General features: G+C 46.2%; 1 protein-coding gene across 1 annotated transcript in view; it reads right to left on the minus strand.

Annotated features, from left to right (window-relative positions):
- Klp61F (Kinesin-like protein at 61F) overlaps positions 1–23,063 on the minus strand; it is a 77,482-nt gene that overhangs the window by 17,527 nt on the left and 36,892 nt on the right. The window contains exons 14-19 of the mRNA XM_075696907.1: positions 9,753–9,925; positions 9,100–9,228; positions 6,686–6,853; positions 3,280–3,366; positions 2,620–2,681; positions 1,876–1,975 (exon numbers count right to left, since the gene is read on the minus strand). Of these exons, the coding sequence (XP_075553022.1) occupies positions 1,876–1,975; positions 2,620–2,681; positions 3,280–3,366; positions 6,686–6,853; positions 9,100–9,228; positions 9,753–9,925 (719 nt within the window). The remainder of the gene's footprint in view (positions 1–1,875; positions 1,976–2,619; positions 2,682–3,279; positions 3,367–6,685; positions 6,854–9,099; positions 9,229–9,752; positions 9,926–23,063) is intronic.

Here is a 23,063-nt window from a genome sequence, read left to right on the forward strand (position 1 = left end):
TAGCCCTTTGCAAGTGCTGAACTACTTTGAAACTGGGCTTGCAGGACAGGTTTATGGCAGTGATCTCTCTCACACACACACACACACACATACACACAGTCAAACCTCGATGAAACGAAGGTGTACCAGCAACGAAAAACTTTAAATCGTAAATTTTGTTAATTTGAGGTTTAAAGTCAGCAGTAAAAATAATCTCCCAAATTCCCAGGACATTCTTGATAGATAGTATCTAGTCAGTAAGAATTGATAAAGAAATTGTAAGAAGGTCCAGCAATAACCCAGTTAGGAGTGCCAGCGAGGCGGTGCAGTGTGGCTCATGGCATGCAATTCGCGAGTGTTTGATTTGCTCTCAAATCTTGGAGGCATGCCAGAGTGCGCTGACTGCTTAGTGCCAGCAGTCGTCACCAGATGGCACCCACAAATTAAAAACAATTTTAAAAAGATCTATATGAAGGAACGTTTATAGATTTATCAGTGTCGAACATCGCTCAGGCAAACGTCAACAGATCTCGCTTTGACTACGAGCACTCACTGTCAGAACTCCATACCGCACCTCAGAAACTTGATTAAGCAACTGCCAACACTAGACACATGGGATTAACCCCAAGATAAAGCACCTAGCCCACAAAATGATCAGCCATGCACAGTCACGGCAAAAGTAGAGGAGGAGATGCATTTGTATCCTGTACCCCCCCCCCTTCCCTATCACGTGCTTGATTCGGGTAAATACAATAAGAGTTTTCCTTATGCTTAGTCAGTAGTAAGAGTTTTCCAAGAGTATGCTTTGTCACCAGGACTATCCAGTGCAGTTGAATCCAAGAAAAATTTGAATTAACAGAGATTGAATTTACAGGAATCTACGATATTTCTGAATACTTGCGCTGCACTTAGAAGAGGAAGCTAGCTTGGGTGCTCCTGTCTAAATACATGTAAAAGGAGAATTAGTTTTTCTCGGCAAGTACTGCACCGAATTTGACGAGGTTTGTTGCATTTAAAAGAAAAACTTAACATCTAGTGACTGTTCGTTTCAAATTCGCGATTTAGGTCGTAAGCATTTTATTGAAATTTGGAAAAAATCCAAAATTTTCAAATACAAAACTATGAAGTTTACAACTCTAACTCAGCAATGGAAAACTATATCAATTCTGTGAATTGAATCTAATAGTACGTCTAAAGCGGACAAAATTGAACTGTTACACATGAATCTAAAAAAATTTAGCAATATGGAAATACAGCTTCTGCAAAACCCTTGTAAACAAAGCAACAAACTCGCATAATATATATAAAATGACGTATCGAATTTGTCCGCTTTCAGCGATCTAATGGATGCTGTTTACAGAACCGCAATATCCGTTCTTGATGCAGAGCTATGAATTTGTAAACTTCATGCTTCTATATTTTTTTTAGAACTTCTGAATTTTAAAAATATTTTAAACAAAATTCAGGCCCTAAATCGAAGTAGTGCTTCTTAGAATCACTAGAATTTAACTTTCTCAAATGCAGCAAATTTCATTACAATCAACCCAGGGATTATCTCAGAGAAACGTTTTTTGCATTTAACATGTATTTGAATAGGCCGAGTCGAAGTTGGGCCCGAGCTAAAGCTTCCTCTTAACTGATGTTCTATTGCATGCCAGTATGTGCTTTGTACAGCATGCTGTTTAGACAGAATTCTATTGCTTTAAAAGATGCACCTGCAAACGAAAAAGAGCAGGAGGTCCATGCAGCAACAAGGGAGGACAGCACATGCACACTACTAACTGAGAAATGAAAGACAATTGGTTGGCATACGTGAAGTGATCGCCATTGAGGTGCATTGGCCAATGAATTTTTAATCTGTGGCCAACTACACATGAATGTTACTGGTTTACTTACTCTAGCCAAGCAATCGCTCGCTGCCTTGGCGCCGTCCTGGTGCAGAACAGCCACGCTGGAAACAAGGCCTCCCGACGACTTGGCGAGCGATTCAGCATTGCTGAAAATAAGGGCAAGTGAATTCACAGCCCACTCATTGTACAAATGTGCAACCTCTAATAGCTACAAACCCTAATCATAGACGCGAGCTCCATTCTAAGCATGTTGCAGGCAACTGGTCACCACATGTGGCGTCATGAGCTGTGCTCTACGTTAAGCATGTCCTGCTGACTACAAAACATGTTGCACATGCAATGTGTCAGTCTCAATGTAGTCCCTGCGTGCTGCTGCTACCAATGGTGCAAATAACAGCAAATGCAGTCACTGCTAGTCACTTCTCAGTGTTGGTTAGCAATCAGTGCAGATTCCATAGGTCGTCTCTCAGCAGACCTCCAACAAATACAAACTTTATGGAGACTAAAGCTGCTTGAGGCTGTATTAATGAGGACACCTAAAAATTGCGAAGCTTTTGTGAAGCTGCAAGAAATTGCTGTGTACAGCAGTGGAATATCAACTTTGTATATATATATACATATACATATATATATACATATATATATACATATATACATATATACATATATATATATATATATATATATATATGTATATACACACACACACACACACACCAGTGAAACAAAACCAATGCTATGAAGGAATCGATTGGAAAAATGCCAAAGCGGGGACTTTCGTAGTACTTACCTCTTAATGGCCGATGTCTGCACCATGCCTGCTTCTGAAACCTTGGCACAGAGTCCATTAATCTGCAAACAAGAACATTGACAAAATGCTCAAATACTATATTAGAATCTCAGCATGCAGTTCTTAAAGATGGAGTGATGAAACTCCAGGATCAGCATAGATTCGAGAATTTTCTTAGGGGCTATTAAAATGGAAAAATGTCGATCCGCTAGCACCTCCGCAAAAAGACATCATTGCTGCCATCACAATCCGCTGGTCAGGCAACCACCGGACAGGTGAAAGGACGCTATTTTGACTGCATGCTCTTAGCCTAGGCATGAAATTTGGGTGTGCAGGAATGTTTTTTTTTTTTTTTTTTTGGCATTCGCTTACGGCCAGATGTCAGCGTAATGGCACCGAGCAACCGGTGTCACTATTGTGCTGCATTTAAGCAAAATGTACTGGCAGCAGAGAAGACCTGATTAGATATAAATGCTACATTTCGGACGTGCTGGAAGACAGCTTACACTCTCTGTATGCCCACTCTTTCCACATGCAGCAGATTACCTCTGAAGCAGGGTGCGCAGCTACGTATGCGATTAGCTGCACTTATAGCTATGCGCAAGTGCACATAGCAGGTTATACGTAGGTACATTACAGATTACACAGAAAAACAAATACCTTGGAAATGGTGTCATTGTTCATAGCCTGTGAGGAAAAGAAGAACTGCGAGAAGTTCTCAAACTGTTGCCTGAAAGCAGCCATATTCTGAAAGATGGGGTAAAGGAAAGAAAATGAAAGGCAGTGTAAAATTACAAATATATCGTGCAAGATGACCATGTGCTAAGCAAGTGCTTCCAGGGTTCTTAAAGACCAAAGCAATGCCAAGTGAAAAACTACAACAGAACTACTAAACTGAATTCCTGATGTGTCCAAACACTATGGATGTGCAATATGCAGCTGTAGGCAGGCCACACACAATTTTCCAAGCGGAGTGATGCTTCAATAATTGCACAGCTGTAGCACAAGACAACAGATTTGGCATTTTTACAAGACCGGGAAATACAACACACAACCTGGTTCATCTGAACAGTTAAGTCGAATTTTCAGTGATGAGGAATGACGTGTCAGCACACATCGATGCTTGGTTTCCTATAGTCCACATCTTTGCGAAATTGCATATATAACTGGGCCTGTTACGGGATCAACTGAAGCCCGAGCTTTAGCCCAAGCAGTTGGGCACGAGCCTGGCCCGGGACCATGTCAAAGCGTGCTTGCCTGGCCCAAGCCCGCACAGTGCTTTAACACTGCGCACAGGTTCGTGCATGCCAAGAATATGCACTGGTCATAGTGTGCACATGTTTTTATGTACTCATTTCTGCATATATTCTTTTCACAATCAAATATTGTAGAAAAGCTGGTGACAAAATTTTGAAGTATCAGTAAATAAATCAATAAGCAAGGACATTCTTGATGTGCTGCAGTCTGGCAAAAGCAAGGACGCATATTTTTTTTCAATGCCAGGGCACAGACATTTGCGTTGGTGTCAGCTTTTTCATAGATTTTCATAGTCCTTTAGAATTTGATGCAACAGGTGTGTACTGTAGTGTGTGCTCTGCTGCAGTCACAGAGCGCTGATGCACTGACAAAGAATGGTCCGAATGGTTCGCTCTGCAGTTATGCACTTATTTGGAGAACAGTCTGCTTTGCCATTTAGTTCTGAAGGCGTGAATTGCCTTGACATAGTTGTACAGTCAAATATCGATAATTTGAACCCCAAGGGGCCCGAAAATTTGAATTAAGAGGAGTTCGGATTAGGGGATGCTAACTGAATGGAGGACTTACCTGCAGTGGTGCATGTGCACTGAGCTAACACATGAGTGGAAAGTTCGAGAAGATTTATTCACATATATTTACAAATTGCAGTAATTTATTAGGCGTATCGGTGCTCGTACTGCGATAGGAAACAGCGGGTGCATGGATGTATAAAGGAAATATACCATGACAAGTGACAATTGCCCCTTCAAACGTTTGGTATGCTGCACCGCGTAACACTGTACTGGGGAGAAGCTGACTTTCAGAAACCGGCATTATGCAATGTGTCTTGTTTTCCGCGCTCCGAAGCCTTTTTGGCGAGGATTACAAAGGTGGAGTCATCGGCATTGTTAACAACGGCGAATTGTTTCAATGAAAAACACTGCACCGAACAGCAAGAAGCTTTGTAGCGAACGTCGAAGCAGCTAGGCCTAGTGTTCCTGCGGTGTGGCTACGGCTGCCAGTGGACCTGCGTGTGAGAGCGCCAGCTCGAGGCGGATGCGATAATCAAAATGGCGGTGCTAATGACTTCGATTAATGCCAGTTCAGACTTGCGGTCATGGCAAAAACTCTGGGAAATCTGACAACGAAGGCTTTTTGCGTCCGAAATTTCAGACACCTTTATACAGTGAATATGGGATACATAGCGTTGCTGCAATGCCGTCCGCATTATCGGGCATGTCCCACAAATCAGGAGTCGGGAAAATTGGTCGACTGTACACTGGCAATTCGTTACGGTTCGTCTCTTTTACTCGAGCCACTATTAGGGTGACTCAGGGAATTTGTGCTTCCGAGTATTTCTAGACTATTCAAAACCCCCGATAATTCCTGGTTTTCCCAGTTGGTAGACACCGTCATGTAAACGCAGTCACGTCGAGCTTGGTCAGCTTCATTCCCGACTCGACCCGTTCACGTTGGGTTTGTGTAAACAGCCTTTGTCATGCTAGTTGTGCAGTGGTCGGTTTGTGGTCACCCATGAATTACACCAGCGCAGTACATAAAAGGATCGCCTACGAGGTAACTGTGCACAAGGTGTTGCATTTTAGATTAGTTTGCAGCAGAATGCAGAGCCTACTCACCACACGATGGTAGCATAGCCACACCCTATGGCCACACTACAAAGGCAAACACAAGCACAGGGTGGCTAGCGTGGCTGTCCGTGCCGTGTTTAGCAAGCGCACTTCGATTCTTAATGAGGTGGGTGTCTTTTGCATCAAATATACTGAATTCTTATGGGAGGAGTGTTAATTATAATAACTAAAAGCATAATTACAAGTTACATTCTTGTCTTTGTACAAAAACCAAACACCGCTGGATGAGTCTCTGGTGGCTATGTTTAGAAACTCGTTATTGGCTGTGTGACACAACTTCTTTGAGGTCGAACTCCCTTAGAAAGTCTTGCGCTCCCTTTTCCTAAACGAGATCGTGGGTGCCCGTGTGGCACAGGCATTATTCAAGGCAACTTCTGTCATTTGTGTAATCTGTTGCTTCAATAGATGAAATTTAGAGAAATGATAAAACAGAAACATAATGTCCGAGTGTTTTTGTTCTACTTCGTACCAAAGCAAGAGAAATGTACTATTTCGTCTGCTTGTTGCCCCATTGTGCTGACACGCACGCAGACAACGAAACTCATTTTCTAGCATGTTCAAGCATGTGATAATTCTGTGATCTGCTTTTGTCTGCCCAAGTATTGGTGTAGCACTGACCTATACCGCTAGTCAGGTGTTCTCGTGCACACCGCGCAAAATCGTGCACTGCACAAAACAAGACAAACGCAACAGCTCAAGTGCAACACTGTCGACGGAAGTGTGCAGCGCAGCAAGAAAGCAAAGGGAAAAAAGTAAGGCGGGGCCTGTGACGTACACATCACACGATCCTCTAGCCTTGGTATGGGAAATGCAGGGAAGGAACTAAACTTGCGTAGGCTAGACGGGACAAGTGGAAAGAGTGTCTTAGTTTTTAGTGTCTCAGAGTATCTCATTAATGAGGCGTTACTGCAATGACACTTCAGAGAAGTATGATCAACAGAGCACTATAATCACAAATTCACAATATGTCAATTGTATATTTTTTTCTTTGTTGGAAGCATGTCAACAAGGTTGCACTCTACTTGCTTGAATAAGAGCTTAGCACTGCAAAAAGACTTGCAATCATACATAACAGAAGATAGGAATAATTTCACCAGCAGGTTCACATGCAAAATGAACGCGAAGAACAGATGGGGAAAAATAAAGAAAGCATTACAAAAGGAGGTAGTACATGTACTAACCATCTCAGCTTCAGCGTTTTTCGTCTCCATTGCAGCTGAAAGTCTCTGGATCTCTTCATTATTTGCTATCAACTGCCGATTCAACTTGTCATTTTCCTCGACAATAGATGTTACAAGACGCACTTGCCGATCGTGGTGTGCGGAGACCTCGTCCGAGACAAGGCGACACTGCAACACAATATGTATGCCCAGGAGGCTCAGGTTGGTGCTTGCAAGGTTTAACAGTTTACAAAGGACACATTTAAGGCGGCTTGTTTTTCAAATTGGGCCTTTTATAAAGGGCTGTTATGCATCGAAATTTTGTCTTTCACATTTTAAGCACTTCACAGTTTTCAATAGTTACGCTAGACTGCATGGTGAATTTAGCAGACATCCTTCAACTCATTTATAAACCCCTTGTTTTTCAACACAAACACTGACATAGGTCTCAGGTGGCCCACAGTGGGTACACTTTAACTGCATCTGATGTATTCAGGTCATTTTGTAGCGCACAGGAGATACTTGAGAAAAATGGAGTGGTCCAGTTTAAGTTCCCAAAGCAAAGGTGGGCTATGAAAGACTTAGTAGTGGAGGATCCCAGATTAATTCCGACCATCTGGGGTTCCTTCATGCACTCTGCATTTAGCCTCTGTTGCATTGCAAGAGTGAAAGAATGTACAGCAAATTTCTGTATCTAAGGCAAATCCAAATGTATAATGGGCAATTCTGTGGCAGGAAAATATTTTTTTGAAATTTGCAGAGTACTACAGTCGAATCTCGATAATTCAAACTCCTTCTTGAAGTATTCATGCACCACAGCACAATGCACAAATGGTGCAAGTGAACAAAGCAAGCGAGGACCATGAAACTGCCCACGCTGGCCAATGCTTGCTTCTCGATAATGGCAGAAAACGAAACTTCAGGGAGAGGAGCCAAGCAGGTGCCGGGCCAGAGGGGCTGGCGGCGCCAGCGCAGATTAAGTTGAGTGGAAGGGCGAGCGTAGTTGCTTTCTTGCCAGCTTGATGGATGGTGCTAATTACCTCTGCCACCTAAGGCTGCCCCCGAAGCAGCGGTGTAGTGGCCTCCGCCAGACTAGGCGTGCCGGCATGCTTTTTCCTTTGTCTGCTGAAAGATTGGCGCCGTGTTTGTGTTCTTCCTGCATTCATAACTCAAGTTGAGTCTTTTCAAGATGACGAAGTCGTTGCCACTGATCATAATCATGTTGGTGTGCTCCCTCCTGTTGCGGCGACGTAACATTCAAAACACAAGGAGAATGAGGTACTAAGTGTTGCCTTCACGTCCGTGTATGCAAGGTTGTCTTGTTATACAGAATCAGATAGAGCGCACTGTGTGTAGGAAAGTGCAGCAAGAACAAACAAATCCACATGGATATGTTTATTGAGCTTGAGATCGTGGCCGCAGTGTAGGCTGCCATGCCTTTGGCCGTGATGAAATGATCGTCCAAGAATTGTGTACCCTGCTTCAACAACACTGGTTTTGGTACCACCAAATGGACATTGCATGCAGATTCTGCGTGGCCAGACAGATTTGCACGAAGGGCATTATTCTCAGTCAATCAGTTTCAGGAATACGAGACACAATCGCTCTTGCACTCGACATTGGAGGCGTCGTCCTCTATGGGCAACAGCATGCACTAGAGGAACAGTGTTGCGTGCGAGGAACGTTGTTGCTTCAGGTCCCTTGCATAATTACACTAATCTTGCGAAAGTGATCGTATCTTACAAAGCAGTCAACCAAGAATACCACTCCATTGTAGTACCACCATTGTTGACCGATGTGACCGATGCATGGGGCACACTGTGCTGTTGGCAATGCGGTTCTATGGCCTTGAACAAGGAGTCTCAAAGTAGGTTAACAAAATTTTAAGCATGAAGTTTTATTTTGCAATGCACTCCCTAGCTGAGCTGTCTCATTTTGCGTAAATGGAATTGTCACAAAAGCATTTTTTGCTTTCCTTGCTCATTTCACTCTTGTGGAGTTCAACTGTATATGCAGATTTCACAGTAGCCTACAGAACAGGGCTGGAAGCAGTCAAGCGTGTTTTTGGAGTAGCTCTGGGAGTAGCAAATTTGCCACTCTCGAACAGGGATTGTCTGTTTTGGAGCAGAATATGTGCATTGAAGCAGCTTGGTAAAGCTCAACATAGCCGACTGAGAAAGGGTGTTGCTTTTTTTCGCTTTGAAGAACATTTGAAGGAAGTTTCACAGTACCCTACAGAAGTAGGAGAAGCAAGAAGTGAGGCTTAGAAGAAAACATGGAAATTTACCTCAAGCAAAGCAGCACTTTATGCAACTGCTAATCAGTTATTTGAAAGAATGGTTTATGCTAATGCATCTTTTTAGTGTTCTTTCAGAGAAAATACAGCAGCATGCCAAAGAGAAAATGATGAAGCAAAATGCAAGAACTGAGCTCACCACCAATGCAACCTGCTCCCCTAGGGCCGACTGGTGCTTTTCCAGTTCTTGCAGCTTTATTTCTGCTGCTTGCATGCGCTCCACAACAAGAGACTGGCACAGCTTTTGCAGCCTTGCTTGGTTGTTGGCCTGGAGAGAAAAAAAAAAAAGGAGAATGCCTTTAGCAGACTCACATGCAAGCACAATGTCAGCAAGAACTACTGGTGTTGCAGAGTCAACAAGGAGCTGCAATCGATTAATCAACTGCTTTAAAGAAACACAGGGGCTGCAAGAGGTTAGCACAATGGATGCCTCTGAAATAATCATTAAACTATGTGAAGTTGTTCATGAACATTCTGCTCAGTATACAAGCATTCTTGCATTCCAGTGCAGCGACCTGGAATCGCAACTTATGAGCATGCACATAGAAGCTGAACAACAGCTTCGCACAGCCATGTTGCTCGGCTATAACTCTGCTGCACATCAACGATTTGCTGTGTTAAGTCATTGATGGAGAATGCAAATGTGGGAGTGCAGAATGCTGGTCTGGGAGCAAGCCAGCAAAACCAAATGTGTGCTCTTATTATAAGGAAACCAGCATTAGTACAATGCTTTCAAAAACAAGACATTGATCCTTCCAACAAGCCATTGTACAGTAAAACTATGCTGTTTACCAAGTCGGTCGCCGTCTGAGCCGCCTGCTGTTCCTGGGAAGCTTGCATCGTGGACAGCAGTGATGAGAAGATGGAGGCATTGGCTGCCGCACTCTCATCAGCAAACTTCCTGGCTTCCAACATGTATGCAGCAACAGCAGCTTGGTGTTGCTGAACGAGGCTGTTAAGAGAGGCTGTCGAAAGAACAAGCAGAAGTAATCAAACAAACTGCATTTATTCTGAAACATGTAAATGCTGGTCGCTCCTATTTAAAGCACTTAAGAGTTGTGCCAGCAGCATAGATACCAGAAAGCATGCAAAACCGACTTCCAGCTGAAGAAAGAAGAAACGAACAACTCATAGAATGTACCATTTTGTGGGAATTGTCTTCACCAGATTTTATTGCAGGTGCATGACAGAAAGCCTGCATGTTCAAGGAAATAAGCTCATGCCCACTCCTACAAAAAACGCAGAATCTCAATCCTGAAATCCTCAATCCTCAACCCTGAAATATTGCAGCTGTACTCATGGACAAATTAACATGGTCATGAAGGCAGCTTGCGCACTGAAGTCGCTCATCAGGGTGTCCACTAAGCTGACATTTCCAAATTCACAGAGTTCCAATTCCCCCGAGTTCGAAAAAATAAATGCATGCCAATTACTGCTCTTAAGGGCTCAAACCACCACAGGCACATTCGAAAACGCTCTGAAGGTCTGTTAGTTTTAGGCACATCTGTGCTTGCACTGCGACAGGAGATACCAGGTGCACGCGTGTTTAGTTAAGGAATACATATGTACTGGTCCTGTGGCAATAGCCCCTTTCCACGCTTGTTATGCTTCACTGCAATGCTTTGGCATATGCTTCACCAAGTAACATATATGTACAGAGGCAAAGCCGACTTTCAGAAACTGGCATTATGCAACGCACCGCGCTTTCCAAGCTTCTAAGCCAATCGTGGCGACCACAAAGGTGGAATCCGTGCCATTGATGACAGCAGCGAATTCTCTGAATGAAGGGCACCCAGTGGCAAGAAGCTTAATAGCGAACGTCTAAGCAGCTAGGTCTAGTGTTGCCACAGTCGTGGCTACGGCTACCAGCTGATCTGCATGCGAGAGCGCCGGTTCGAGGCGGCCAGGTAATCAAAATGGCAGCGGTGGTGGCTTTGATTATTGTCGTTTCGGACCTGCGGTAATGGCAAAAAGTCTGGAAAATCGGACGGCAAAGAGTTATTGCGTTTCAAATTTCAGACATCCCGATACATTGACTCATGGGGTACGTGGTGGTGCTGCGAAGCTGTCCAAATTATCGGGCATCTGGAAAGTCGGTCGTTCACCGTACACTGGCAACTCCTCCAGCCGACGAAAGGGCGTCAAAGAATTCATTACGATTCCTGTCTTACTCGAGCCAGCACTACTGCAACTTTAGACCCTTTCAATAAAATTACAGCTAATGTTCCCTGATAGAGGCATAAGTTTCCCCCAAATTCTTCCCGACTACTCAAAATCCCAGAGAATTCTCGGTTTTCCTGGTTGGCAGACACCCTCATGCGCATCTGCTAAGAGTGCAAGAGTTGTGCTCTTCGACTTCAGTTTCTTTTCTTTCTGTGCGAAATTGGCTGGGATTTATTGCACTCTAAAAATTAGCAATGCTAAGTTCTCGCAATTTTGTTAACAGTTACGAGCACCTCTGACGACGCGCTTTATGTTTTCCGCTGGGACAGTCACATCGATCTTTTGGTTAAAAAAGGCCCAATTTGCATGACTTGTCAAATTACTACAAGGAGTTGTTTTCCAATGTATGCCTCAGCAGTAGAAGCAACCCAGAGGGAATTATTGAAACACCTCATCTTTTACTATTTTTTAAAGGGGGGATGCAGGGCTGAAAGGCAAACTTTCGAACCGACATGCCAATTTTAAGCTTTGTCCTGTCATTAGTACAACTAAATTTCGTTACGCTAGCACAAATGAAAAGTTATGCATGTCCCATGAGAAAATGAGTGCCACCTTAGGAAAACAATCATATTAGAAATTGTAAAAATGAAGATTACTGAATAAACATCTTCTCGACAGCCTAAAAAACAGGATAGTGGCAACGACTTGCAATTTTATGCTTTTTTCCATAGAAACTGCATTCATTTGAACACAAAATTTTTTTTGTTACTGTGATCGAGAAATCATACCTTATTTCTTCAAAGAAAGAATTACAAAATTCAAGAAATCAACACTCTTGTTTCTCACACATTTGCAGCCGAAAAACCATCACGCCAACAGTTTCTGTCATTGAGCTTCAAAACAGGTAGTTTTCCCTTAAGTGAGAATTAGCTGAAGAGGAGACAATAAGAAAAATCTGTTCAAAAACATCAAAACATGCTATTTTATTCTCCGGCAAAAGCTCAATCGAATGCCCCTTCTGCTTTGGTTATGCCCTCTCCTTCAAATGGACACTGCTCAGTGTCCCGTTTTGCAGTTTCTTGTGTCAAGCACAGTCCACCACAGCATCGACCTCCTGCCAATCAGTGAACTAGTGAAAAACCCGGGACAATAGAGATAACCAGCACCGATGGTAGCAATAACTGGACAGTGCATAGATCACCCGAAGCGTGGAAAATGGAATGCTGGAGTTGCATTTTCACCAATCGAAGCTTTAGTTTTGGTTTCCTGACCTGTACTTGTCATGGCCAATGCCTATTTGTGTTTTTTCCACACTGTTCAGTACTCTGAACAGAAGGTCCCATCCTTAGAATGCCTGAAAAACAAGCTTTCTAACGAGTGAATTGGCTCCACATTAGCTCCCCTCCCCCTCTACAGTCACACCTTGAAAATGGCGTTCATAGGTACTTTTGACAACACGCACCACTATTGGATAAAGAAAAGGTCATTTTCTTTTCTATCGCACAAGTAATAAACAAACTTGGTAACAAGTTTCTTTTGCGCTTAGGAATCCGAAAGAAACAATTGCAGTTTTAGTTGCAAATGCATTTTTTGCAATATACATGTACTAAAGCAAGGGAATGTTAAAAAATGAGGACACAGCCACAAGCACAGAGCTTTGTAAACCGCAACGACTCTGCTAAGCTACTACTGGACCTCTTTAATACAAGCAAGTTTTCATGACTTGGAGCACAAAAGGATGGAGACAAGCTAGAAGGGAAAACAAAGCTCATGTCATCCCTTCTTGCTTGTCTCAGTCCTTTCGTGCTGCAAATTATGAATCTGCTCCAACTCTCCCAGTTTTTTTTTTATTCTTATCAGAAATGCTTTCCCCTGACAGTGCTTCAAAGGGACATTATAAAGGCAAGTACCAAACTGGCACAAACTTAAAATACCATTGCAAAAACTTTACAATACTTGTTTCATGCCAAGAAAATAATTAGTTTACGAGAAAATTAAGTCTGAAGGGACCATATACCTACAGCACAATTCAATTCACCAGCCACCCAGCAGGGAGTGGTGACATTACATACACCATAATCATCCTTTACTGCCGTCAGCAAGTAAAACAGCGGCCAACAGACAGAGTTATGGTTTTCAGCGCAAAATGCAAACCCACAGCCATGGAGAAACCAAGAGCGTTGGATGAAATGCTGCAGCTGCTGTTCGAGAAGTGGCAAGGACTATTCGGGAATGCTGCGACATCATGTGGACGAGGAATCCTTCGGAGGTTGTGAGAGTTTCACAAGCCAACAAAACCAGCACAGCACTAGACAATAATGAAACTACTGAAATGTGAAAGTGCACAGAGTGCAAAGTGGCGACCGCCCCGATTAAGAGTTTTTCGTAAAAAAAATCAAATAGAACTGGACAAGTAGCATTTTCTGTCACCTTATAATGAAATGATTTTTGCTATGAGTGGCCGAGTACAAGTAACAAAATTTTAATATGGAGTGTCTTTGTCATCGGGCTAGCACTTGAATGTTCCAGGGGAGCCTAATTGTGTCCTGTATTTACCTCAATTACTAGATAACCAAAGCTCTGTTCTTTATAATATTCACACCTCATACATTCTCAAGCACTAATCGATCATTTGCCTTTACTGTCCCTTTAAAAAGATTGTGTGTACTAATATAGAACTTTCGTTTTTAATTGAATATTGTGTGTAAACTAAGCCACAAAGGAAGAGGTAGTACCGTAAAAACTTGCGTATAATACGACATGTTTTTCCCTATTAGCGTCCCAAATTTTTGCCTCAGACAATATGCGAATCCAAACAAAAAGTTCAGTAATTTAAGCTAGAAGTTTTGACTTCATTATTGCCGCGGCTTGACTTCGTTATTGCCGCGGCTTGACTTCGTTATTGCTGCGTGAATATAGCATCGTTTATTGTTCAGTGCGCACCTTGGCAGCCCACGCGCAAACCACGCTTCGCGAAGTGCATCTTTTTTTATTCCACATTGAAGGACCAAGATGTCCGGACCACGAAAACAGTGCTCGGCTGCTTCAAGAGAAAGGTTATTTTAGCTGCACAGGAAATTGGCAACAATGCAGCCAGGAGGCAGTTCAGTGTCAACGAGGGAAGCATTCGCGGGCGGCGTCAACAGAGGAAAGCCCTTTTCGAGTGCAGCAGAACGCGAAGAAGCTTTCGTGGCCCGAAGAGTGGGACATTCCCAGAAATCGAACTCGCCATGACGGAGTTCACACGACAACAGCGAGCCGCACAGCTAGCTGTGAGCATAGAGCTTATGCAGGCAAAAGGAGCTCAAAAGAGAAAAAGGGCTACCGAGATCCACCTTCAAAGCGAGCAAGCACTGGATTTATCGCTACATGTGCCGTGCTGGATTTTCCTTATGCCACCAAACTTCGATTTTGCAAAAGCTGCCCAAATCGTTCGAAAAGCTGCTTGTGGCTTTCCAGCGCCACATTATTTTACTGCGCAAGTCCAAGAACTTCCAGCTAGGGCAAAGAGGCAATGCTGACCAAACGCCGGTTTATCTGGACATGTCATCCTCCCTCACCGTCCACGAAAACGGCTCTAAACAAGTTTTTGTCTGGTCCACTGGCAATGAGAAAATGCGAGTTATTGTCATGTTGTGCACGGCAGACGGATGCAAGCTCCCGCCCTATGTTGTCTTCAAGTGCAAGACAGTGCCTAAAGGTGAGGAGCTGCCAAAAAATGTGGTTATGAGATGCCATGAGAAAGGCTGGATGAACGAGAATCTTGCGCTCAACTGAATAAAGTCCGTCTGGTGTAGGCGGCCTGGCATACTGTTGTAGTTATCGTCTATCCTCGTGCTGGACGCATTTCGTTGCCATTTGGCAGACTCAGTGAAGAGGCTGTTACGCAAATATGGCACTGAACTCGTCATCCCAGGTGGGATGACGTCTTAGTTGCAGCCTTTAGATATTTGCGTGAACAAGCCATTCAAGGACGCGGTCAAGTGGTGTTACGCAGATTGGAAGCGCTCAGGTGAGCCTGCAATGACGCCGACCGGGCAGCTGAAGCGGGCTTTGCCAGCCACGCCATGCAAGTGGATGCATGGGCTAGCATACCAGAGGACCTTGTGCGTCGCACATTCATGAAGTGAATCCTCTCATCCTCTGCACTCATCCTCTGTGCTCGATGGTACAGAGGACGACACAGAGGATGAGTACCTCTGGGAAGATATGTCCGACAAAGAACTATCCTAAGGGAGCGCAGCTGAGGAAGACAGCGATTATAGAGCAGAGTGCAATTTAAATAAAAGTTTTCCTCGATTTTTCCTAACTCGTATTTATATGCACATGAAGCTTTTTCCATTTCGTGTCCCAAAAACTTCACCTCGTACTACCGTATTTACTTGCATAATAGGCGCACTTTTCTTTCAGAAAATCCGGCTCGAAGTTCCGGGTGCGCCTATTACGCGGGGTAAAATTTACGAAATTTTTTCAACTCGCATTCTCGCAAATTAAATTTCAACATATGTCAGGAATATGGCTACTCTCACATAATTTACCAATAAATCCAGCATAAAAGGGAAAATAAAAGCTACCTACTTACTTTTTAATGAACAGGCGAGAGACGTTGACTGAACACACACGTAAAATTTATTAAGACTATTCAGAGTCAGAGGCCGAGAGAACATCCTCATCACCGCCAGGTGGAGACTCGTCGTCTTTGTCCGAGCTCCACAGCATGTCGTCTTCGCTTGCATCCAGTGCATTGGAGATCCCAGTCTTCTCAAAACTTTTCCTGACGACGTCATCGGAGATCTCTCGCCAAGCTTCCACTATCCATTCGCACAACATTTCCATAGTCGGCCTCTTAATTTTGCCACCGGGGGTTAGTTGACGCTGTCCTCCAGCCATCCAATTGGTGTACAGTCTTCGAACGTTGTCTTTAAAAGGCTTTTAAGGGAAACGTCCAAAGGTCGCAGCACGGAAGTGAGGCCTCCCGGAATCACTGCAATATCTGTGCGCAGCTCTGACAACTTTTCTCGTACACGTTCTACAAGGTGCCCGCGAAAACTGTCTAAAACGAACACGGCTGGATACAACAGGCCGCCCGGCCGCCAGCCCCAGACGGTCTTGACCCAGTCCACCATCAGTTCCGCGTACATCCAACCTTTCTCTTGGACCCTCACGTAGATGTCTCGAGGGAAATTTCCCTTTGGGAGCGTCTTTCTCTTAAAAATACCATAAGGCGGTAGTTTGCGCCCATCCGCAGTCACTGCCAACATGACAGTACACCTTTGTTTTTCTGCGCCACATGTTTGAATAAGCACACTTCGTGCACCTTTTTCTCTACTGTTGTATTTCTCGGCATGTCAAAACGGAGAGGAGTCTGATCTGCATTACCTATCTGTGACAAAATGAAGTTTTTTTGCTGCCGGAGCCGTATGATGAAACGGTGGAACTCTAGTACCTTGTCCTCGTATGCTGAGGGCAAGCGCTGGCACAACGTTGTGCGCCTCCTCATGATAGTCCGTAGCGTCGCATGAAGCGCGTTGTCCATCCGGAGCTTGCTTTGAAGTCTTTCGCTTCGATGCCCTGCGCTCGCGCAATTCTGCGCGCCTCAGTCAGTGTCGGTGACAGCCGTCCTGTCGAAGGCCCCGTATGTGTTGAACTAGTTGATCTTCCACTTGCGGATACTTTCCCGACTTTGCACCGCGGAAGGCCCGTCGCGACTTCTTTGTGGCCTGAAGTTTTCCTTGCTGACCTCGCCAGTAGCGAATGCTTGTTTCACCGACACTGAAATGCCTGCTTGCAGCACGGTTTCCATGCTCGAGTGCATACTGCGTAGCTTTCAGTTTGAATGCAGCCGTGTAGCTGCCGTACTTGCCCATTGCGAAACACGCGACCACACGAACTGCAGAACGCTTGCAAAATGGCGAGATGTGGCGTTTTGCCTTTTCTTTGCCTGTGTCAGCCTGGATGGATGGATGGCGGCTATATATACCCTTGTAACGGGCGGCGGCTGGCACCACCTAGCCTTTTGCTCCCCCTCCTATTTTATTTTTTTCCCTTTCATTATATCCTCTTTTCCTTAACCTAGTTTTCACTCCCCTCCCCCCCCCCCCAATATAACTATCTAAAAAAGTAGAGGAAACATTATCCTGTGTAGAGCATTGATGGCGATGGCACCGTCGCTTGTGCCGAGTCGCCCAGCTTTCCAAGCAAATGTAGCGAACGTAGCAAAAAGCTTACATCCGCGCGGCGGTTTGGAGGGGAGCGGGGTGTTATCGATAGTTGATGGAAGAACTATTTTTCGCTCGTTGATGCATTTCTTTTTCTTTTTTTGTTTCTACGGACACGTTAAGTCTTCGTGCTCGCTGGCTTCGCGGCGGTTCGGGGAAGGTGATGTATGTGCTGTGGGCCCTCAGCAGCTGCGACGGCAGCAACACTAATGAGACTAGTAGTCCAGCAAATGCGTCGATAAGCTTGGGCTGTGGAATGTGCGTGCGTTTTTTTTTCCCCCCCCCCCCCCCGAGATGGAGGGGCAGGAGGGAGTCGGCTTGCAATCGTGTAAATGCGGTACTGATCACAGTGCCAAGTTCGGGGTGCGCCTATTATGCTATTTTCCGCGACCAAACTGGGGGTGCGCCTAGTATGCGAGTGCGCCTATTATGCGAGTAAATACGGTATATGTGGGTTCGCATTATACGCAGGTTTTTACGGCAGTACTAGGGGTGCAAGAATTTTCGAAAACTTCCAATGCAAGTCGAATATCATAGTGTTACACACGAGGTGTTCAATGCAGAACCAGATGAATCTGGTTGATAGGCGCGGTTGTTGAAGAACAGTCTCGCGGCAGCTTGGCTAACGTCGTTCTCCTCTTTCTTTCATCTGGTTGTCTGCGCGGCAGGCGTGGTTCATGACAGCTTGTGACATTTCCCCTCTGGCAGATGAAGCCCGCCGGGCGAGTCAGTCATCTCGTGGGTTGTAACACCTCAGACGCGCGACGTGTGTCACTTCAGCCTTGGCCGAGCGTCGTCCACTGCTCGTGAGACGCGCAATGCGGTAGTTTACTTCGCCGAGGCGCTCCAGAATAATGTAAGGGCCGACGTAGTGGGCGAGAAACTTCTGGCACAAGCCACGCTTCCGCAACGGCGTCCAGAGCCACACAAGGTCACCAGTATCGAAGTAACCGTGGCGGTGACGCCCGTCATAGCGTATCTTGGACCGGTCCTGCGATGCTAGGGTGCGAAGCCTAGCGAGGCGTAGCGCTTCTTCTGCTCAACATAGGATCTCATCAATTGATTCGTTGTCATGAGCGAAGTAGGGAAATATGGTGTCGAGGGTGTAGCGCGGCGGACGAGCATACAGAAGGAAAAATGGTGAGAAACCAGTGGTCTCGTGTCTCACGGTATTGAAGGCATAGGTAATGAAAGGCAAGATACTGTCCCAATTCTTGTGTGCTGAATCGACGTACATGGACAGCATGTTGGCAAGCGTTCTGTTTGTGCGCTTGACCAGACCATTAGTTTGTGGATGGTAGGGCGTAGAATGGCGGAAGCTACATGAACACAGACGAAGGGTTTCTTCAAACACGTCCGCGGTAAACTGTCGCCCACGATCGCCGATTACTATGCGAGGAGGTCCATGTCGGAGTATAACGTTAGCCAGCATGAAGATAGAAACTTCTGTAGCTGTGGCCGATGGCAATGCGGCAGTCTCACAGAAGCGGGTAAGGTGATCTACGCAAACGATAACCCAACGATTACCCTTGGAGGATCGCAGGAAAGGGCCCAGAAGATCTATACCAACTTGCTCAAAGGGGACGCTAGAAGGGGGAACTGGTTGAAACAGGCCATGTGGCGCTTGTGGCGGACGCTTGTAGCGCTGGCATTGAGAGCAGCTGGCGACATACCGTTCGATATCTTTCTGCGTCTTAGGCCAGTAAAAACGTTCTTGAGCCCGGTAGAGTGTGCGTGTGGAACCAAGATGACCGGAAGTTGGGTCATCGTGCATGGCGTGTAATACTTGGTGGCGAAGGTTCTTGGAGACAACTAAAAGGTAGCATGCACCGGTGGTCGAGTAGCTCTTCTTATACAGCGCTCCACGGTCACGTAGGCGAAAGAGACTGCCTGCAGGTGACTCCTGTGCTGCCGCGAAGAGCGGTTGTAAGCTCTCGTCCTTGTGCTGCTCGTACATGACAGTACCCATATTCGGAAATTCCGGGGACACAAAAGCGATGTATTCATCAAAATTGTCCGCATCACATTCAGTTGTTTGAAGTGGCATCCGAGAGAGACAATCAGCGTCAGCATGTCGCCGGCCACTTTTGTAGCAAATAACGAAATCGTATTCCTGTAGACAGAGGGCCCAGTGCGCTAGTCGTCCTGAAGGATCCCGCAGATTCACAAGCCAGCATAGCGCATGATGATCTGTTATTACAGTGAAGGGGCGCCCATAGAGATACAAACGAAACCGTTGCACGGCGAAGATGACCGCCAGACACTCTTGTTCGGTGACTGTGTAGTTGCGCTCGGAGCGGCTCAAGGACCGGCTAGCGTAAGATATCACATGCTCACTGTCGCCAACACGCTGAACTAGCACAGCCCCGATGCCTACGCCGCTGGCATCGGTGTGAATCTCAGTTGGTGATGAAGGATCAAAGTGGCGAAGAATTGGTTGGGATGTCAACTTGAGCTGGCGAAACGATGAGTCGCAATCTGCAGTCCACTCAGAGGGAATGCCTTTTTGTAGAAGGCGTGTAAAGGGATGAGCCATGTCAGCAAACCGGGGAATGAATCGGTGAAAATAGGAGCACAACCGCAAGAAACTTTTTAACTGCTTGACAGAGTTGGGTACTCTAAATGCTTCTATGGCCGTAGTCTTTTGTGGATCTGGTCGGATGCCTTCTTTAGTGACTAGATGGAATAGCACAAGCGTTTGTCGTTCCCCAAAATGGCATTTTTTTTAATTGAGCACAAGACCCGCTTTCTCCAAGCAGTTCAAGACCAAATCCAAACGTTTGTTGTGCTCACTAAACGTTCGCCCGAAGATCACAACGTCGTCTAAGTAGCACATGCAAACTTCCCATTTTAAGCCGCGTAATATCGTGTCCATGAACCTTTCGAACGTTGCGGGCGCATTACACAACCCGAAAGGCATCACGTTAAACTCGAATAGTCCGTCGGGTGTTACAAATGCTGTCTTTTCTCTGTCGTCCTTGTGTATAGGAATTTGCCAGTAACCTGACCGTAAATCGATTGAGGAAAAGTAAGAAGCCGCAAAGAGACAGTCGATGGCGTCGTCAATTCGTGGGAGCGGATATACATCTTTCTTAGTAACGGCGTTTAGGCGACGGTAATCAACACAGAACCGCCACGTACCGTCTTTCTTCTTCACCAATATCACAAGGGCTGCCCAAGGACTAGATGATTCTCGAATGACGCCTTCGCATAGCATTTCTTGGACCTGATCGCCGATTATCTTGCGTCCTGATGGGGTAAACGATAGGGTTTTTGTCGGATTGGCTGGGCGGCTCCTGTGTTGATGCGGTGACGAGTTCTGGACGCAGGAATTGATGGCGGGCCATCGTGCTGCGCAAAGTCGAATACCAAGGTATGTTTCGAAAGCAGGGCCATCAAAACTCTGCGCTCGTGATCGCTGAGTGATTTTTCAATCATGGAAAGTATTTTCGAGCTGCCGGAGCTCGAGACACTGGTTGCTTCTCCATCGGGGAGCTCTGTAAGCACTGCCACCGATACGGGCGAGTCTTCCTTAAACGTGGCAACCTTTAGGCCTTGAGGTAGCACTGCCGCTTCACTGGAACAGTTTAGCACCCACAGCCCCGCGCATCCATTGGTCACCGAGACCACACAGTGCAGAACTAACACGTTTTTCTTGAGGCAGTTCCGATGTACAGGTTCCACTGCAGCATCGAACGAGATAGGAGTCTGAGATGAACAGGCGACGGCAACACGCATCGCGGATAAGGCGGGCACAACTGTATCCTCAGACACGCACAACAAACTCCCTGGGCAAGCTTCACTGTCAAAGAGCACAGGTGAAACACTGGTGTCGACACTGAGTTCTCCTGTCCGGCAGTCAACATTCGCACCACACAATTGCAAAAAGCCAATCCCCAGAATCGCGTCATGCCAGGAGCGAGGAAGAACAGTAAACTCTGCATTAAAAACTTTCCCACCGAAAGACACATCCACGTTACACACACCAACCGGGTATAATGATTCACCACTGACTCCACGGAAACTTGTGTACTGGTCCCAACGAAACATAACCTTGCGTCCCAGAAGGTCTTTAAACCCCACACTCATGACCGAGACAGTTGCTCCAGTGTCGACTAAAGCCATGGTAGAGACCCCATCAATCAGTACATGAACCTTATTCTTTAGCATGAAAATAGCTGGAGGCAGTTGAGTCGGCAGCACACATTTTCCAGCGACCTCACCTCCATCGGCCGCGCTGGCTAGTTTCCCGGCGGGGGCGACACGAAACGGCGCCGAGGCGATGGTGATGTGAATCGCGGCTGAGGGGATGGTGATCGGGAGGCTCGGGAGGCTGGTGGTGGCGTCAGAGTACGGTCGGAGGCAGGGGAGCGGTAGCGGTTCCGGGTTCTTTCTTCTCCAAAGTAGGTCTCCTGGGCGGTGCATCGGTCCTCTCGAAAGTGGCTTCCTGAAGTGGAGTCTCCTGGCCACTTAGTGCGCAGTGTACGACCGCTAGACCGCATAGTCTGCGCTGACGATACGTAGTTTGATGCTCGGAGTCGGCTACAGTACCTAGCTATATGGCCAGGCATGCCGCAGCAATAACACACTGGCGAAGGGCGAACTTCAGAATGCGGATTGAAGTATTCTGCCGAAGACATCGGTTGAGGGTAACGAGGCTCTTCCCTTTGAAAGTCGTAGGTAGCGGCGAGTCTTCGTGAACGAAAGTTGCGTGGGCGCAGATCAAAACGTTGAGGGGGCGAATCATTGCGCGATGGTTCAGTCGTAATGTAATGCGGTTCGTCTCTGGAGCCGTTAAGATCCGCAATGTTCACCGAGTGGTTTCAAGTAGCCGAACGGAGTTCCCAAAGAGTGTCTCGGAAAACGGAGGAGCTGCAACGTGGCGCCGCATAACGTGCCTATTCGTCATGTAGCTGGAGCTCCTCGCGGACTATCTGGTGGATGGTGGACGAAAGGTCTGGGAGCGGAGGACTCGTGTCAACACTTGCTACAGTCGTTACATTGGTCACCTGTCCAAACTTTAGGTGCAATTCGGCGAGTCTTCAGCGCCTCGAACGTACGGCAGTGCCGTATCAGTTCTGATACAATGTGCAAATTCTCTTTACCAATGAGGAAGTTGTACACGTCTTCCGCTATTCCTTTTACCACGTGCCCTACTTCATCTTCCTCTGTCATTTGAGGGTTGACGGTTCGGCACCGGGTACCTGAGCTCTCTGGGCTAATGCGAGTTCCGCACGTTTCCTCTTTGCGTCCGAGTCACCGGAACACTTTTTGATCTCAACGAAGCGTGTCCATGTAGTTAGCATGTCCGCGTGGTTGTCATACCATACCAACGCCGTGCCGGCCAAGAAGAAAACAACGTTCCTAAGCTGACTGGCAGCGTTCCAGTTATTGTATTGGCTTACCCTTTCGTAATGGGTTAGCCACTCATCCACCATCTTCCTCTGCCTTCGCCGAGAACGTGCGTGGCTCTCGGTAGTGCTGGATAGGGACTGGGCTCGCCGAGGCACTGCTGGCGAGGGTATTTTGCTCTGTGGCCATGATTGAGCGCGACGGTGAAATCCCGGCGAGGCGACTGCTTCAGCGTAGCTCTTGTGCTGGTCGCTCCGTTGTAGGTCGTGGGAGTTACCCCGCACAGCTCCACCAAATGTTACACACGAGGTGTTCAATGCAGAACCAGATGAATCTGGTTGATAGGCGCGGTTGTTGAAGAGCGGTCTCG

Source organism: Dermacentor variabilis, chromosome 6 (assembly GCF_050947875.1).
Source record: "Dermacentor variabilis isolate Ectoservices chromosome 6, ASM5094787v1, whole genome shotgun sequence".
Classification (NCBI taxonomy): Eukaryota; Metazoa; Arthropoda; class Arachnida; order Ixodida; family Ixodidae; genus Dermacentor; species Dermacentor variabilis.